General features: G+C 42.8%; 1 protein-coding gene across 3 annotated transcripts in view; it reads right to left on the bottom strand.

The window, feature by feature from the left end:
* PKP3 (plakophilin 3) overlaps window positions 1-15,833 on the bottom strand; it is a 157,190-nt gene that overhangs the window by 29,152 nt on the left and 112,205 nt on the right. For all 3 annotated transcript variants that reach the window (XM_040328447.1, XM_040328448.1, XM_040328446.1), the window contains one exon: window positions 5,549-5,658. In XM_040328447.1, the coding sequence (XP_040184381.1) occupies window positions 5,549-5,658 (110 nt within the window). The remainder of the gene's footprint in view (window positions 1-5,548; window positions 5,659-15,833) is intronic.

The raw sequence follows: 15,833 nt of genomic DNA, 5'->3' as shown, positions 1-15,833 counted from the left end.
ATTTTGTCATTCTTGGGTATGATTTAGCCCAGTTTTCAACGCACACAGTAGGAACCCAGGAAAAAAACTTTCCAGTCTCAAGGAACCCCTACTACATCTACAACTCATGATACATTAGTGTGATGGACAGTGGGAACAATGCTCCGTTACACTAATGCCGGGTACTGACGAGCAAACATGTACGATGAAACCGGTCCGTCGGACCTTTTTCACCGTACTTGTCTGCCCGGGGATTTCTGTATGGTGGCTGTACTCACCATCATACAGAAATCCGCTCGTAAACAATACGCGGGGCGTGTCCGCACCGTCGCCGCGTCAGGCGGGCCTGACAGTTAAATGCTTTCACGCATGCGTCGAAGTCATTCGACGCATGCGAGGGATGGCGGGCGCTCGGACATGTACGGTAGGTCTGTACAGACGACCGAACATGTCCGAGGGGACAGGATTCCAGCGGGCTGTTTTAAAACAAGCCCGGAAATATTTGCCCGCTGGAAAAAGGCCCGGCGGGCAAATGTTTGCTGGAATCCTGCCCGCTCGGGCCTACACACGACCGAACATGTATGCTGAAACTGGTCCGCGGACCAGTTTCAGCAGACATGTTTGGTCGTCTGTACGGGGCCTTGGGGGATAATTCTTCCCAATAACCACAACAGATAGCTAAAAAAGATCAAAAGGTTTCAGTGGGAACTTTTCTGAGGGGCAGAAATTGCTCATTGCTCCAAAATCCCCTAGAAATCCTAGGATGAACCCTGGTTTAGAAACCCCTATTTATCCATTGTGAACATGGCCTCAATGGCTTTAATTGTGCTCACCTTGCATACAATCAGTGTCAATTTTGTAGACTAAAACATTTTAGTTGACTAAAACAATTGAGATGACTCCAATACGACTAAAACTAAAAAGGCATTTTAGTCAAAAGACCAAGACTAAATAGAAATTTGACGTCAAAATTAACACTGGTCTGTAGTGCATGTTCATACCTCAATACCATAAATGATAACATTCGCTTTTTCAATCCAGCAGTATATAAGGAGTAAATTGTAGAGAAATGCTTAAATAATGCATTACAATTTAACTACACCCATCAGATTTTAGATGTCTAAAATTAGTTTTAGTCGACTAAAATTATTCAGGCAAATAAAATGTACTGGTGATTTTAGTCGACTAAAATGTTGGATACCCATTAGATTTTAGATGGCCAAAATTAGTTTTAGTCGACTAAAATGTCCTGGAGATTTATCAGACCAAATATGACTAAAAAAAACAATTGCAGGAGACTAAAATGGGACTAAAACAAAATGCCATTTTAGTCCTAAGACTGAGGCTAGGTTCACACTGCTGCGAATTCAAAATCACGCAATTTTACTGCGATTTCGCGACCGCGATTTTAGGGAATGCCAGTCTATAGAGTTGAATTTGCATCGCACACAGATCAGACCCTTTTTCCCGCAGCTTAGATTTGCACCACACTGATGTGAATGGCACTAATGGAACACAATGTTATTTTAATGACTTGCGAATTTGAGCGATTGCAACGGCTCAAATTCACAAAAGAATTTGCAGCAGTGTGAACCCAGCCAAAAACGAAATCTAAATTTGCTGCCAAAATTAACACTGCATGCAATCCATTTAGCACCTAATGAACAGAGAGCAGCCAGGGGCGAAATAGAACAGGACCAAGTGTTGTGGGACATTGTTTAGGAATTATTGGATGGTGGATATTGGACCAGCACTTGTCTACTCTGCCTGCTTCTTCCATTAAGAGTTCAGCATCTACTGGATCAGTTCATCTTGTGTGAAATAGTACCTCGTCAATAGAAAAAAGGTACAAGCATAGTTTGACACAGACACACACTAGGAACATAATAATATTTCACAAAATAAACCATTATACTGCTTATACTAGTTTGGGAATGCTCTGATAAATACTGCAATGCTAGACCACTCAACTCTCCATATAAAACAATACAATAGTGTTTAGGTAAAAATCTAGTGAACAACAATTACTATAGTAATAGTATGACCATCTTGTTCTTTCCATCCACAGTTAGAACCCAAAAAACGCTTGGCACGTTTCTGGCGGTTACTCTAAGAACTATCTGCGTCTAATTCAGGCAAGTATTGGCATCAGTGTCCGTAACATCCAACAGGTGAAAAAATTCAGGTAATCCTTATTACTGCGACTTAAAGAACCTGTTGCTTTTGCAGGGACATCTTCATAAAGGATTATGGTCAGTTCTCAGATTAAAAAACTGTTGGTGATTAAGACCAGGTCTGAGCTGGCATACAGATATACGCCAGTACACAGAGTGGGGCCTGTCTGTGCTATGAAGCTGCCATAAATGTGACAGCTTTCCACACAGTACTATATTGCGACCCCAAAAATTCCTATGTATGTGGACTGAGTGTACCATCAATTATTGCCCTTGGGGGGTATCATACCTATAATCTATAAAGATAGCGGTACAACAAAACTGGGATTTTAATTATACCACACGGGGTGTAACACAAACTCAAAAAAAGTACAAAATGTAAGGAGGCTGCTTCACAGCACTGATAAATGTTATTATAGGAACTGGCAGTGTTCCCATAAGCTCCCGAAGGCCAATTCTCCTACTTTTCAATGGTCACATGATGCATGTAATGACTCCAGTTGACGGGTTTCATCACTTAGGCTACTTTCACACTGAGGTGCTTTGCAGGCGCTATAGTGCTAAAAATAGCGTCTGCAAAGCGCCCTGAAAGAGCCTCTTCTCTCACTCCAGTGTGAAAGCCTGAGGGCTTTCACGCTGAAGCAGTGTGCTGGCAGGACACTCAAAAAAGTCCTGCTAACCGCATCTTTAAGGCGCTGTAGGAGAGGTGTATACACTGCTCCTAAAGTGCCCCTGTGAAATTAATGGGCAGCGCCATCGGTTTTAACCCTTTTTCAGTCGCTAGTGGGGGTTAAAAGCACCCTGCTAGCAGCCGAATAGCGCAGCAAAAACGACGGTAAAGCGCCGCTAAAAAATAGCGGCGCTTTACCGCCAATACCCCCACCACCCCAGTGTGAAAGTAGCCTTATGCCGCGTACACACGACCATTTTTCATGACGTGAAAAATGCAATTTTTTTTAAATGTCATTAAAAACGATTGTGTGTGGGCTCCAGAGCATTTTTAATGACGTGAAAAATGGGCATTAAAAATTAAGGACATGCTCTATTTTTTGGCGTCGTTTTTCACGTCGTGAAAAACGGACGTGTGTAGGCTTTAACAACGTGAAAAAAAACGCGCATGCTCAGAAGCAAGTTATGAGACGGGAGCGCTCGTTCTGGTAAAACTAGAGTTCGTAATGAAGATAGAAAATTCGTCACGCTGTAACAGACTGAAAAGCACGAAGACTGAAAAGTGCAAATCGTCTCTCACCAAACTTTTACTAACACGAAATCAGCAAAAGCAGCCCAAAGGGTGGCACCATTCGAATAGAACTCCCCCCCCCCCTTTTATAGTGCCGTTGTACGTGTTGTACGTCACCGCGCTTTGCTCAAGCATTTTTTTTCCACGATCCTGTGTAGGCAAGACAGGCTTGACAAGAATCAGGTCGAAAAAACATAGTTTTTCTAGACCATTAAAAATGGTTGTGTGTACGCGGCATTAGACATCTGCTTGTGCTCCGTGTGTTACTTTTCGTTTATGCTCTATATCAGGGGTCTCAAAACTTTCTAAACAAAAGGGCCAGTTTACTGTCCGTCAGACTTTAGGAGCGCCGGGCTGTGGTCAGTGGGAGTAAAAAAGGTTCCGACATCAGTGGGAAAAATAATACCCCATTGTTTATTTTAGTATCGGTGTATCATTATCAGTGTAACTGGGAGGAATTGTACTCCATCACTGATGTTATTGGGCCCTATTGTTGGTGTCATTGAGAGGAATTGCGCCCCATCACTGATGTTATTGGGCCCCGTTGTTGGTGTCATTGAATAATGAATAAATGACTTGTATAGCGCAACGCATGCAAACTGAATCGCCTCTGGGCGCTTTTTCCAGCCAGTATCTGCTTGGCTGGTGCGTTCATTTTTACCCCGTAGGATCATGACACGCTAGGGACACACAGTCATACACACATATATACATATATACTGGGCCAATTTGGACGAGATCCAATTTACCTACCAGCATGTCTTTGGAGTGTGGGAGGAAACCGGAGTACCCGGAGGAAACCCACGCAGACACAGGGAGAACATGCAAACTCCAGGCAGATGGTGTCGTGGTTGGGATTCGAACCAGCGAACCTTTTGCTGCTAGGCGAAAGTGCTACTCACTGCACCACTGTGCTGCCCTTGGGAGGAAATGTGCCCTCTTCATTGGTGTGAGTGGGGAGAATTGCCCCATTATTGGTATTAGTAATTTAAATAGTGCCAAGGGCCAGATTAAAGCAAGCAAAAGGCTGCATCTGGCCCGCGGGCCGCAGTTTGGAGACCACTGCTCCATATCATCCAATAGCTCAGGGAAGGTGTTGAAGGGCTGGATTATTCTTTGCCTGCATGCCTTAGCAACCACAGTCTGAGTGGAGTCCGTCATTTATTCTCAATTGCACCATAACACACATGCTTTGCAAATCACAACGGCGCATTGTGGTACATTCTATTATAAAATTATTATGCATGGTTATTGAAGAGACACCTAAAGCTCCTCCAATATATAGTATTTTACTTTTATTCTCTATGATACAGGTCAGGAAAGTTGAATAATTGGATTATTATGCTTGGCTGCATGGTTTGGCAACCACATTCTGAGCTTGAATCCATAATTTCTTCTCAATTGCCCACCAATGTATCTGCACTGCAGAGTGTGGTATTTATTACTATTCGTTTCTGCTCTGCATGATCCAAAAGGTCAGGAAAGATGTTGAATGAGTGGATAATTCTACTTTTGGCTACGTGCTTTGGCAACCACAGTCTGAGCTTGAGACCACCATTCATGCTCAATTGCACTCCGATGCATCTGCACTGTAGAGCACAACAACTCCTGGTGCGTTGTTGCATTACAAAAAATTGACTCATGTCCAAATTTTTAGTGCAGGCTAGGGCTTTTCCAGCAACATTATTCAAATAAGTAGGCAGTAACTTGCAATAATGCACCAGGTCTCAACAGCATGAATGGGCCCTCAGGGTTTAAGATTTGAGATGTGACCACAGGTCTTGTAACAACTTGCAGGCATTCATTTTAAACATCAACCTATTCCCCCCCCCCCCCCCCCCCCTAGATAGAAAAGCCTTGACTGAAAAACAGGCCTATTTTTCCTAGATAGAAAAGCCTTGACTGAAAAACAGGCCCATTTTTCCTAGATAGAAAAGCCTTGACTGAAAAACAGGCCCATTTTTCCTAGATAGAAAAACCTTGAAAAACAGGCGAATTTAATGTACAGTGGAAACGCTAGTCCTAACATGACTAAGAGCCAGCAATAAAGATAGGATTTGCAGTGGATTATAAACATATTACAAGATGCTCATACATTGTATGAACAGTGGTAAATGTCACCCCACCCTACAAAGCTCAGTCAATAGGTACTCACAGCTATCCTTTGATCGGGGTTGAGGATCTGGGAGCGGGAGCTGTAGGAAGCTGTCGCGGAATTGTAGGTAGCTGGCACGGAACTGTACTGGGTTCGAGTCGTGTAGCTCTCTGTGTGAGGAGAAAAAAAAGAGTGTTATTCATCAAAATAAAAAAAAAGGCCTATGAGCTTGACAAGAACTCTGCAAGCGTGAACATCATAAAAGCTGAAGCAGTGAGCAAGACTAATCAGGAAGTGTCAGGTCATACAACAGAAAACCTTTTATTTCAACTAGTTAACACAGCACGAAAAAAAGCACCCATGAAAGCTCCCATTAATGTACTGCTCAAATGTTGTTAGTAATTTCAATCTAACTAGCCTTGCCAACTAACTCACTGCTCGTGTTCATGAGACCGCAGGCCACACCCCCCCAAACCAGACCCTAAAAACTAGAGCAACACACATGATGGCATGAAATGGCCACGGTTTTATTTATTGGTTTACCAAAATTCATAAATCAATATGTTCAATAACTTTATTAAACAAACAATGACATCTTTTAGCATATTACCAAAATTATGCCCAGTTATTTGAACTCTGGCAATTTCATTCACAGAAACAACACATAAATTTACCGCTACGGGCGGGGGAGGGAAAGCTGCTTGCTTGAAGGTCCTAAAGAGGACCATTTCCTGTATTGGCCCCCTTTTATCAGAAAACCCCCAGGTGTTCACAATCCCCCACTCATCTCTTTTCTGCCTCACGTATTCCCCTTAAAAGGGGAAGTGCACCAGCCACCTTTTCCTTACCTAACACACAACCCGGGGGGGGGGGGGGGGGTCGTGGACCCATGAAGGGGGGCCCCAAAGAGATTGTGCCCCCCTTTTACATTCTACAGTAAGGTGACCAAATTTTTTAAATGAAATCCGGGGACATATTTTTTCTTTACTAGTAATGGCAACAATCAGCGACTCTCTGCCCGTCGCTGCACGCCTCACAGCCTCTTAAGTCTTACTCTTCGGGCCCCCGGCTACTACTGGATGGGGAGCGTAGGAAGATCACTCCGCCAGGGAAGGCAAGGAGATAGGCAGGTGGCTGGCCAGGATTTGAGCCTAGGCAGAAGAACATGCCAGCGAAGTTGAATGGGCATGCGCCTGAAATGGAAGAAATATTCCCTCCGCTCCGACCAGCAAATGGTCATCAGAAAGGGGCACAGATAATGGAAAAAACACAACCCCCCCTATGCTAGTATGCACGGCGGAGCGGGGGTGTGTAATAATTTTTTTTTATTTTAACTCTGCACTGACTGGCTTTGAAATTGCCCCTGTCCCCTATTAAATCCAATCTGGGGACAAAACCAGGGACAGACTTGGTCCGGGGACAGTGTCCTCAATCAGGGGACTGTCCCCTGAAACTGGGGATGTCTGGTCAACCTATTCTACAGGGACCTTAAGAAATCTGCACAGGGAAGTGGCACAATGTTCAGAAGTATGTTTTTATAGCAAGTCCCATTTCTGTTTTTAAATGGAATCCGTCACTACCCTGTTAAGGGCAAAGGGACACGTTTTATTGCTAGACTCACCCCACCCCTCTTCAGGCAGATAATTATGCTCCCTGCTGTCCTGTTTGCCTGCAGTAGTCCTGACAGTGTTCAAGGCTGCATATGTCCCATGTAGCCCTGAGTACTGAATCATGGAGAGGATGGTTATCAACAAGAGCTCCGTGAGGTGAACTGACAGAGTGCAGGGAATGGAGAAAGCTATAGGTGTTCCAGAAGGGGCAACCGTTAATCGTAAAAGGTAAAACCTCACACACATAAAAAGAAGACACAGTTCAATCCTGGTTTGCAAATGCTAGTCTGAAGACCATCAGATTCCAAAAGACATTTACAAGGCATAAAAAATAAGCAGAAAAAGAATTGGGGAGCAACTGCGCTAATATGATACAAATGAAATACAAAGGTGCTCCTAAAGAATACAAATGTAAACGGTAAAAGCTGCACCTTACTGTGTATGGTGGAACAGTGGTAACATAGGAAAAAAAATTAAGATGCGCTAAATAAATTGATACAGAATGAAATCCCAAACCACATAATACAAATCAATATCCATAAATAAGGGAAAGGGAATAGAAGGATGAAATAAAGTCCTTATGGGAACAACAAAGTTCCTGTTCACCCGTGTAGTGAAAAAAATAAAGTAAAACCAATTAGTCCATCAAAAGTCCATGGTTTTAAAGTGACTATCCAGAAGCAGTGATCCACCACCGAAAGCAATAAAAGCCTCTTACCGGATATCCGGCGGTCTCTTAACTAAAAGAGGACCCCAGAAAGCATGTCAAGGATAACCAATGTTAATCGGAATGCAGGTGGGCTGAGCTGGAAACCAATCCTTATCTCGATCCCGGTGCTTTACAAACTCGATTTAGCAGGTACCATGAAAAGACATATAGGGACCGCAATAGTGTAAAACCAATATTATATTTTATTTAAAAAGTCAAAAACACACTTACATTCAAACAGTGTTATAGGGCATGTCTAATTGGGGCTCCGGCCGGAAGCTGTCCAATATAACCCGTCCAAAATGGTAGAGAAGTCGTGCAAGTAGCGGGGGGTGATCCGATGCAGCACTCGTTCCGCCCGACCGGTTTCGCGAAAATTTGCTTCCTCTGGGGCACGGGTGACACACCAGATCAACCCCCCTTAAATAACAATCCAGATGAGGGACAAAACAGCACCACGGGCGCACATGCGCACAGTCAGCTCAGACCAAGCCTCGATCTGAGCCGCTGATAGAACGCATTTGCTAAAGTGCGCCACGCGGGCTGAAACCGCCTCAAAATAGATACAATAAGGCCAGATATAGTGGCAGGCTGCTGGACCAGACAGCTGGCATCACGAAGTGCAAAAATGCACCCCCGTATGCCAGCATACACTCCGATACCGCGCCGCTGTGGAACGCACAAGCGGCGCTTCCGCATGATGTCATCGCGCACGCCGACGTCAGACGCCGGCGTGAGGACACATCAGCTGGAAGCCAATCACCAGATGGCCCATACATTGCGGGCCAGACCTCCATATGAGATGGAGGAAAGAAACCACGCTAAATATTGATTGGCCGACGGTGCCTAACTACAGGAGGCACAATGGGCCAAAAATACAGACACAGGCGAACCTTGTTTCCAGACAATAACAGAAACGAGCCAGGCACAACCCCGGACCGTTCGCGTGGGTCCCCTAATTGCCAAAATAGATATATTAACCAGCAATTAAACATAAAAAGCATTACTAAACAAACATAAAATATGTACATGGTTCATATATAAAATCTCGCCAAAACATGATTACAATGCTAATGGCTAAAAAAATGTATAATGTGACCTTGTGTTACATAAAATTTTAAAACGTGTTTAAAAATGTAAACAATTATTGTATATCAAACAACCCTTAATACATGAGATCTGAAGATCTCCCGACGGCACTATACAATCACAGCACTGCAATAAAAATATAACGCCATGTCCAAACAACCAATAGGTGGGTGGAATTAGGTAAATCAGATGCCAAAGGAATGACACTGATTTAAAATGTATCTCGCCACTTTAGAATGAGGACAGAGGGGGGAGTACTAAGAATTGTTGATAAAGGCGTTAATATCGGTGTCAATATTTAGCCCAAAAGGCATATAGGTTTTGACGCGGTGGATCCACGCCATTTCCTGTCTGGAGATATCCCGGACAAGATTACTGCCCCTCCAATGAGGGCGAAATTTGTCGATACCAACAAACAGGGTCTTAGAAGGGTCCCTGTTATGCTTCAAATCATAGTGCCTTGAGACAGAATGTTTGTCGTATCCACTCCTAATTTTGGCAATGTGTTCGTTGAGCCTAACGGATAGTGCCCTCTTCGTACGGCCAATGTACTGAAGCCCGCAAGGGCACTGAATGAGGTATATGACCCCTTTTGTAGTACAGGTGATGAAGGGCTCAATGTCGAACGTTTGTCGAGTTGCTGAAGATTGGAAGGCACACAACTTCCTATCCCTGCAACTATTCAAAGTACAGACTTGACAGCGTTTGCACTTGTAGTAGCCAGTAAGATTTTCTAAAAAAGTTCTGACCGCCCTTGGGGGATCCTGTACGCTGGGTGCAATGCGACTCCCAATCGTAGAGGCCCCCTTAAAGATCACACTTGGTTGTATTGGAAGAATGGGCGCTAAAACCTGGTCTGTTGTTAAAATGTGCCAGTGCTTCTGTATGAGTTTCTTCACACTAAAGTGCTGTGCAGAAAAAGTTGTAATAAAGGGTAGAGAGAATCTCTCATTCTGCGCTACTGGAATTTTGTCTGCTAGTAAGGATGCCCTTGCTGTGTTCCTGGTCCTCTCCATAGACTGGGATAAGGTAGCAGTATCATATCCTTTCTCCTCAAACCGTTTGGAAAGGATTGAGGCCTGACTCTCAAAAATTTGATTTTTAGAGCAATTCCGTTTAAGACGCATAAATTGTCCTAAAGGTACAGATTTTAACCAAACTGGAAGATGACAACTGTCTAGAGGTATAAATGAATTCCGATCCGTTGGTTTAAAAAAAGTGGACGTAACAAATTCCCCATTCTCAATGGTAATTTGGAGATCCAAAAAGTGTATTGAGTGTTGGCTGGACTCAAAATTGAATCTGATGCCCCTTGTGTTCAGATTCAACTCAGCCATAAACTCAACAAGATCATCCCCACAACCATCCCATAGGAGGAGGACGTCATCAATGTATCTACGCCAGAGTAGAATCTCCGGGCGGTGATGACAATCAATGACGTCCTCCTCCCACTTGGCCATGAAGAGGTTGGCCAAGCTGGGGGCATACTTTGCCCCCATCGCGACGCCCCTATCTTGTCTATAAAACATGTTGTCAAAAAAGAAATAGTTATGCGTGGCGGAACGAGTGCTGCATCGGATCACCCCCCGCTACTTGCACGACTTCTCTACCATTTTGGACGGGTTATATTGGACAGCTTCCGGCCGGAGCCCCAATTAGACATGCCCTATAACACTGTTTGAATGTAAGTGTGTTTTTGACTTTTTAAATAAAATATAATATTGGTTTTACACTATTGCGGTCCCTATATGTCTTTTCATGGTACCTGCTAAATCGAGTTTGTAAAGCACCGGGATCGAGATAAGGATTGGTTTCCAGCTCAGCCCACCTGCATTCCGATTAACATTGGTTATCCTTGACATGCTTTCTGGGGTCCTCTTTTAGTTAAGAGACCGCCGGATATCCGGTAAGAGGCTTTTATTGCTTTCGGTGGTGGATCACTGCTTCTGGATAGTCACTTTAAAACCATGGACTTTTGATGGACTAATTGGTTTTACTTTATTTTTTTCACTACACGGGTGAACAGGAACTTTGTTGTTCCCATAAGGACTTTATTTCATCCTTCTATTCCCTTTCCCTTATTTATGGATATTGATTTGTATTATGTGGTTTGGGATTTCATTCTGTATCAATTTATTTAGCGCATCTTAATTTTTTTCCTATAAAAAATAAGCAGCTTTATTGATAACCTTAAAAGGCATTTTTTTAGCTCAACTTGGAGTCTATAGAATGACTTTTGTGGAAATACTGTCTGTATCATGAAACAACCCCCCCATTTATTTATTTATTTATGTATGTATTTATTAAAATGCTTATTGGGAGCGCAGTCATTACCAGAAGGCCTCGATGCGCTATTGGGTTATTTCAGAATAAAAAAAATAAAAAAAAGCAATCAGCTGGGAACATCTAACACTGACTGATTCTATTGCCCAGAAGGGACAGCCAAGGAATGTGCAGTTTGGGGGAAATGTCTGTACAAGTATGCGATCGAGAAAATCCATGTTCTGTTGATAGGCACCTTTACACATTGTTACTGGCGTCATCTGAAAACCAGGGATACACTCAGTTACACATTGGTTTGGAGCACTAAGGACTTTAATGCCATTACCTGTTACCCTTCCCATATATATGGATTGAGGCCTTTCAGGTTGGCGATCGTTGAGGCAGATTTACCCATCTGCTCATCTGTGTCCGGCCCATTGTACCGTGTATACAGTTAATTTTGTGAACATATCCCTGGAATAAGTTTTCCGTCTATTGCTTTCCAGCAACTGATTGCCATACCACCATATGCAACTTTGTTTTTCATTCTATGATACTACTCCCCTAACTGGTTGAAATAACATTCCTCTGTGAATTACAACCAACGATAGGCTAACAAGAGACCGTTCGTTGATTACCACCAACACGGGGTACCTTTTAATGAGATATCTATGCTCCTGAGGAAGCGCCAATTCCAAAGCGCGCAACATGTTGAGCAAGCCCTCCTGTTCCTCTGGATAACCACTTGGTCACTTGTGATATAACCTACGTTATGATTATGCTTTTTACTGAAGCTTTCTATGTTAGAATCATACAATGAATGTGAACCTTGTGTGTGGAACCAGTTATTAATTTAATTTCATTTGTGATTTTATATCTATAACTGTTTTTATGATATTTCTATACCAATAATAAAAAATATTTTCTAGTTTTTCATACTACTTGTACCGTGTGCCTTTAAAGCCCAATTCACTAGTCCTTAGTCCAATTCTACATTATCGGGGCGGTGGCACACCTAATACTGGTGCATCCGTATTATCCCCCTACGTTTGATGTACAATAAATTAGGCCTTTTTCCTCACCTTTACACATTGGCCAGACATCCTTTTAGTCCCAGATTTCTCCTGTTTACTTGGGTTAAGCCGTCTACAGTTTTTTGACGGGGGCATATACAAACTAGCCATAGCGCAAACGTTCTACATGTTCATATCGTGCAAACACACATGTTTACCTCTATGAAGATGAAGCGGTTTGCACATCAATAGTACCAGCTTATCTGGTGTGGCATAACAATATCATTTTGTCTGAAATCTACAAACCAGTAGATTGCCATGGTCCAGAAGTGAATACAGACATACGATTGCTGCATCCGATTATAGCAGACCAAACCAGGTGAACATTCTGTTGTGTCTGTATGCAAATTAGGACAAAAAAAAAAAAGTGTAGCTCTATGGGACATATGCACATTAAGACTGTCACCTCATGGATGAAGGCAGTTGGAATTCAGTCCATATTTTGGAGCTGCTATAAAGGAAGGAAGGAAGGAAGGAAGGAAGGAAGGAAGGAAGGAAGGAAGGAAGGAAGGAAGGAAGGAAGGAAGGAAGGAAGGAAGGAAGGAAGGAAGGAAGGAAGAAAGAAAGAAAGAAAGAAAGAAAGAAAGAAAGAAAGAAAGAAAGAAAGAAAGAAAGAAAGAAAGAAAGAAAGGACACTGGGCCAGATTCAGATAGGAGATACGACGGTGTATCTCCTGATACGCCGTCGTATCTCTAAGGCCGGACGGTCGTATCTATGCGACTGATTCAGAGAATCAGTTACGCATAGATATCCCTAAGATCCGACAGGTGTAACTGTGTTACACCGTCGGATCTTAGGCTGCAATTCCAGGTCGGCCGCTAGGTGGCGCTTCCGTATCTTTTACGCGTCTAATATGCAAACGAGGAGTTACGCCGATTCAGAAACGAACGACCGCCCGGCGCATTTTATTTTACGTCGTTTGCGTTCGGCTTTTTCTGGCGGAAAGTTACCCCTGCTATATGAGGGGTATGTACGGCGTATCCTATGTTAAGTATGGCCGTCGTTCCCGCGCCGAGTTTTGAAATGTTTACGTTGTTTGCGTAAGTCGTTCGCAAATACGGACGGACGTAATTTACGTTAACAACGAAACCAATGACGTCCTTGCGACGTCATTTGGAGCAATGCACGCTGGAAAATTTTGCGGACTGCGCATGCGCAGTTCGTTTTGGCGCGGGGACGCGCCTGATTTAAATATTATACGCCCCCTACCCGCCGAATTTGAATTTGGCCGGGGGATTTACGCTACGCCACCGCAACTTTACAGGCAAGTGCTTTCTGAATAAAGCACTTGCCTCAAAAACTTGCGGCGGCGTAACGTAAATCAGATAGGTTAGCGGATCTTTAGATCCGCGTAACCTATCTGAATCCGGCCCTTACTGTCTAAGTGACAGTGGTCAGCAGGGCCAATAGAGAGGACTATCCAAAACTGTTTAAAAGGTTTTTGGCTATACGTAAAAACTTTTAAAGGAAACCTATGCTGAGCGCGTGATGGCCGTCATGGCTTGGCGATAACAAATTATAGTTGCTCCAATGTTTTAGTACTTGTGCTCAGACATGTATATGCAAGTCAGGACTTCTTATTTTGCCAGTCATTCTGATAGTATTGAAGACAGCCAGGAAATTCAAAAAGGTTGCCCTGACCCTGCAATCCACCTGACACTCTGGGTTCTGACCTTATTCAAAGAAAGATCACAAATGCACAAGACACCAAAGAAATATCAGCACTTGCAATAGGATACTTTACTGCATATTGCTGAGATAAAAAGGGAAAGAAAATGTAGAATTTGGATTTACCCAAAGTGCAACTTTAGCATAAAACAGAACTACAGAGATATACAAGGAAATGGCAGTAACAGCGAACCTGATGATAGGAAGCAACATATCTCAATTACCATACAGAGTTATGAAGAGGCACAGAGTGTAAAAAGTCATAGCACCCACATATACGTTTGTTGAAGTCAGCCCAGTGAAAGAAATTATCAGGAGGTTGCTGTGAGTTATTGCACTTTGCCTTGATAGATAAGCCCTTTGACTCCTGCTCTGCCTAGTCAATTGACTTCAGGCTACTAGCACTTGAGCCCAAGGTTATATTGCGTAGGCTGTATTTCGGTTGCATGGATTCACTTCGCTCCCTTCACTTGCTGATTTTTTTGAGACAAGGAAAATAAAATAAAAAATAAGAACTGCAGTAACACTAATTTGCAAAGTTTACTGAATATAAGATCGGTCATTCTGAGCATCGCTATATGGAAGTCCATAGGTACTCATAAAAGTTAAAGTTCAACACTATTCAAGATTTCTCAAAAAAAAAATTAAGATAATTAAGGTTCGAGTTGAAATTGACTACTGAAAAAAAAAAAATAGTAATATAGGATTTGAATTGGCACAGCCTACATAAGAGACAAATGTTGATGAGAATTATTGAGAAGTGCATCTGTACCTCCATCACAAGTTGTACCTCACCAGCAAATTCAACAGGTATTTGTGAGACTTTGCAGGGGGACCCAAGAGAAAACTGTATGTTCAGTTGCATATACAATTGGAGTGCTGCAACCCTTTTTTATTTTAATACAATCGTTCTAGACACCATTTCATTAAACATATTTTTTCGTTTTGTACGTCTTCCAGGTTACTGAATACCACAGGTCTGTAGAAACAAATGCTTGTACTAGTCTGAAAAGCTTGTGACACACTTAGCAATAAAAAGGCCAGTGCAGAGCAATGTGAAAGCAAACACTTGTCCAGAACCTGAGGTGATGAATAACGGAGGATAAAAAGGAAAGGTACACAACAGTGATGTGTACATATCCATCCACACTTTCCTTCCTGCACGATAATGTTGAATACTGTTACATGAACCTCAATAATGCCCACAGGCTTACAAGCAAATCAACTGGTGGCAAATATCAGGGACAGCAGATGTCCCTAGTGGGAAGAAAAAGAAAAAAGAAAAAGAAAAAAGAAAAAGAAAAAAAAAAAGCTGAAAAAAAGAAGAAAAAAAAGATAACTAAAGAAGAATGGCTGGAATCTTGTTTAAGGTTACCTACTGGATAAAAGTAACCCTGTGGTTACCCAGAAAGGCAGGGGTGTCAAACACAATCTCAACCGCAGTACATCTAAGGCCGCGTACACACGACTGGTCCAAACCGATGAAAACGGACCGAAGTCCAGTTTCATCGGTCCAAACCGACCGTGTGTACGCCCCATCAGACTTTTGTCCTTCAGACCAAAGTTTTAGAACTTGCTTTAAAAAAAAAAAAAAAAAAAAAATCGAACCGATGGACAGCTGACCATCAGTCAAATCCGATGGTTAGTACACAAAAGCATCGGTTCAAAACCCGCGCATGCTCAGAATCAAGTCGACACATGCTTGAAAGCATTGGACTTCGTTTTTTTCAGCACGTCGTGTGTTTTACGTCACCACGTTCTGACCCGATCGGTTTTTGAACTGATGGTGTGTACGCACATCAGACCATCAGTCTGCTTCAGCGGTGAACCAATGAAAACGGTCCGTCGGACCATTCTCATCGGATGGATCGACCATGTGTACGCGGCCTGTATTTTCAGCACAACAGTTTTGGGATATATGACATCAGCAGTA

Source organism: Rana temporaria, chromosome 11, assembly GCF_905171775.1.
Source record: "Rana temporaria chromosome 11, aRanTem1.1, whole genome shotgun sequence".
In the NCBI taxonomy this organism is placed as follows: domain Eukaryota; kingdom Metazoa; phylum Chordata; class Amphibia; order Anura; family Ranidae; genus Rana; species Rana temporaria.
Note: the sequence above shows the minus strand (reverse complement) of the source record. Positions and strands in the feature narration are given on the sequence as shown.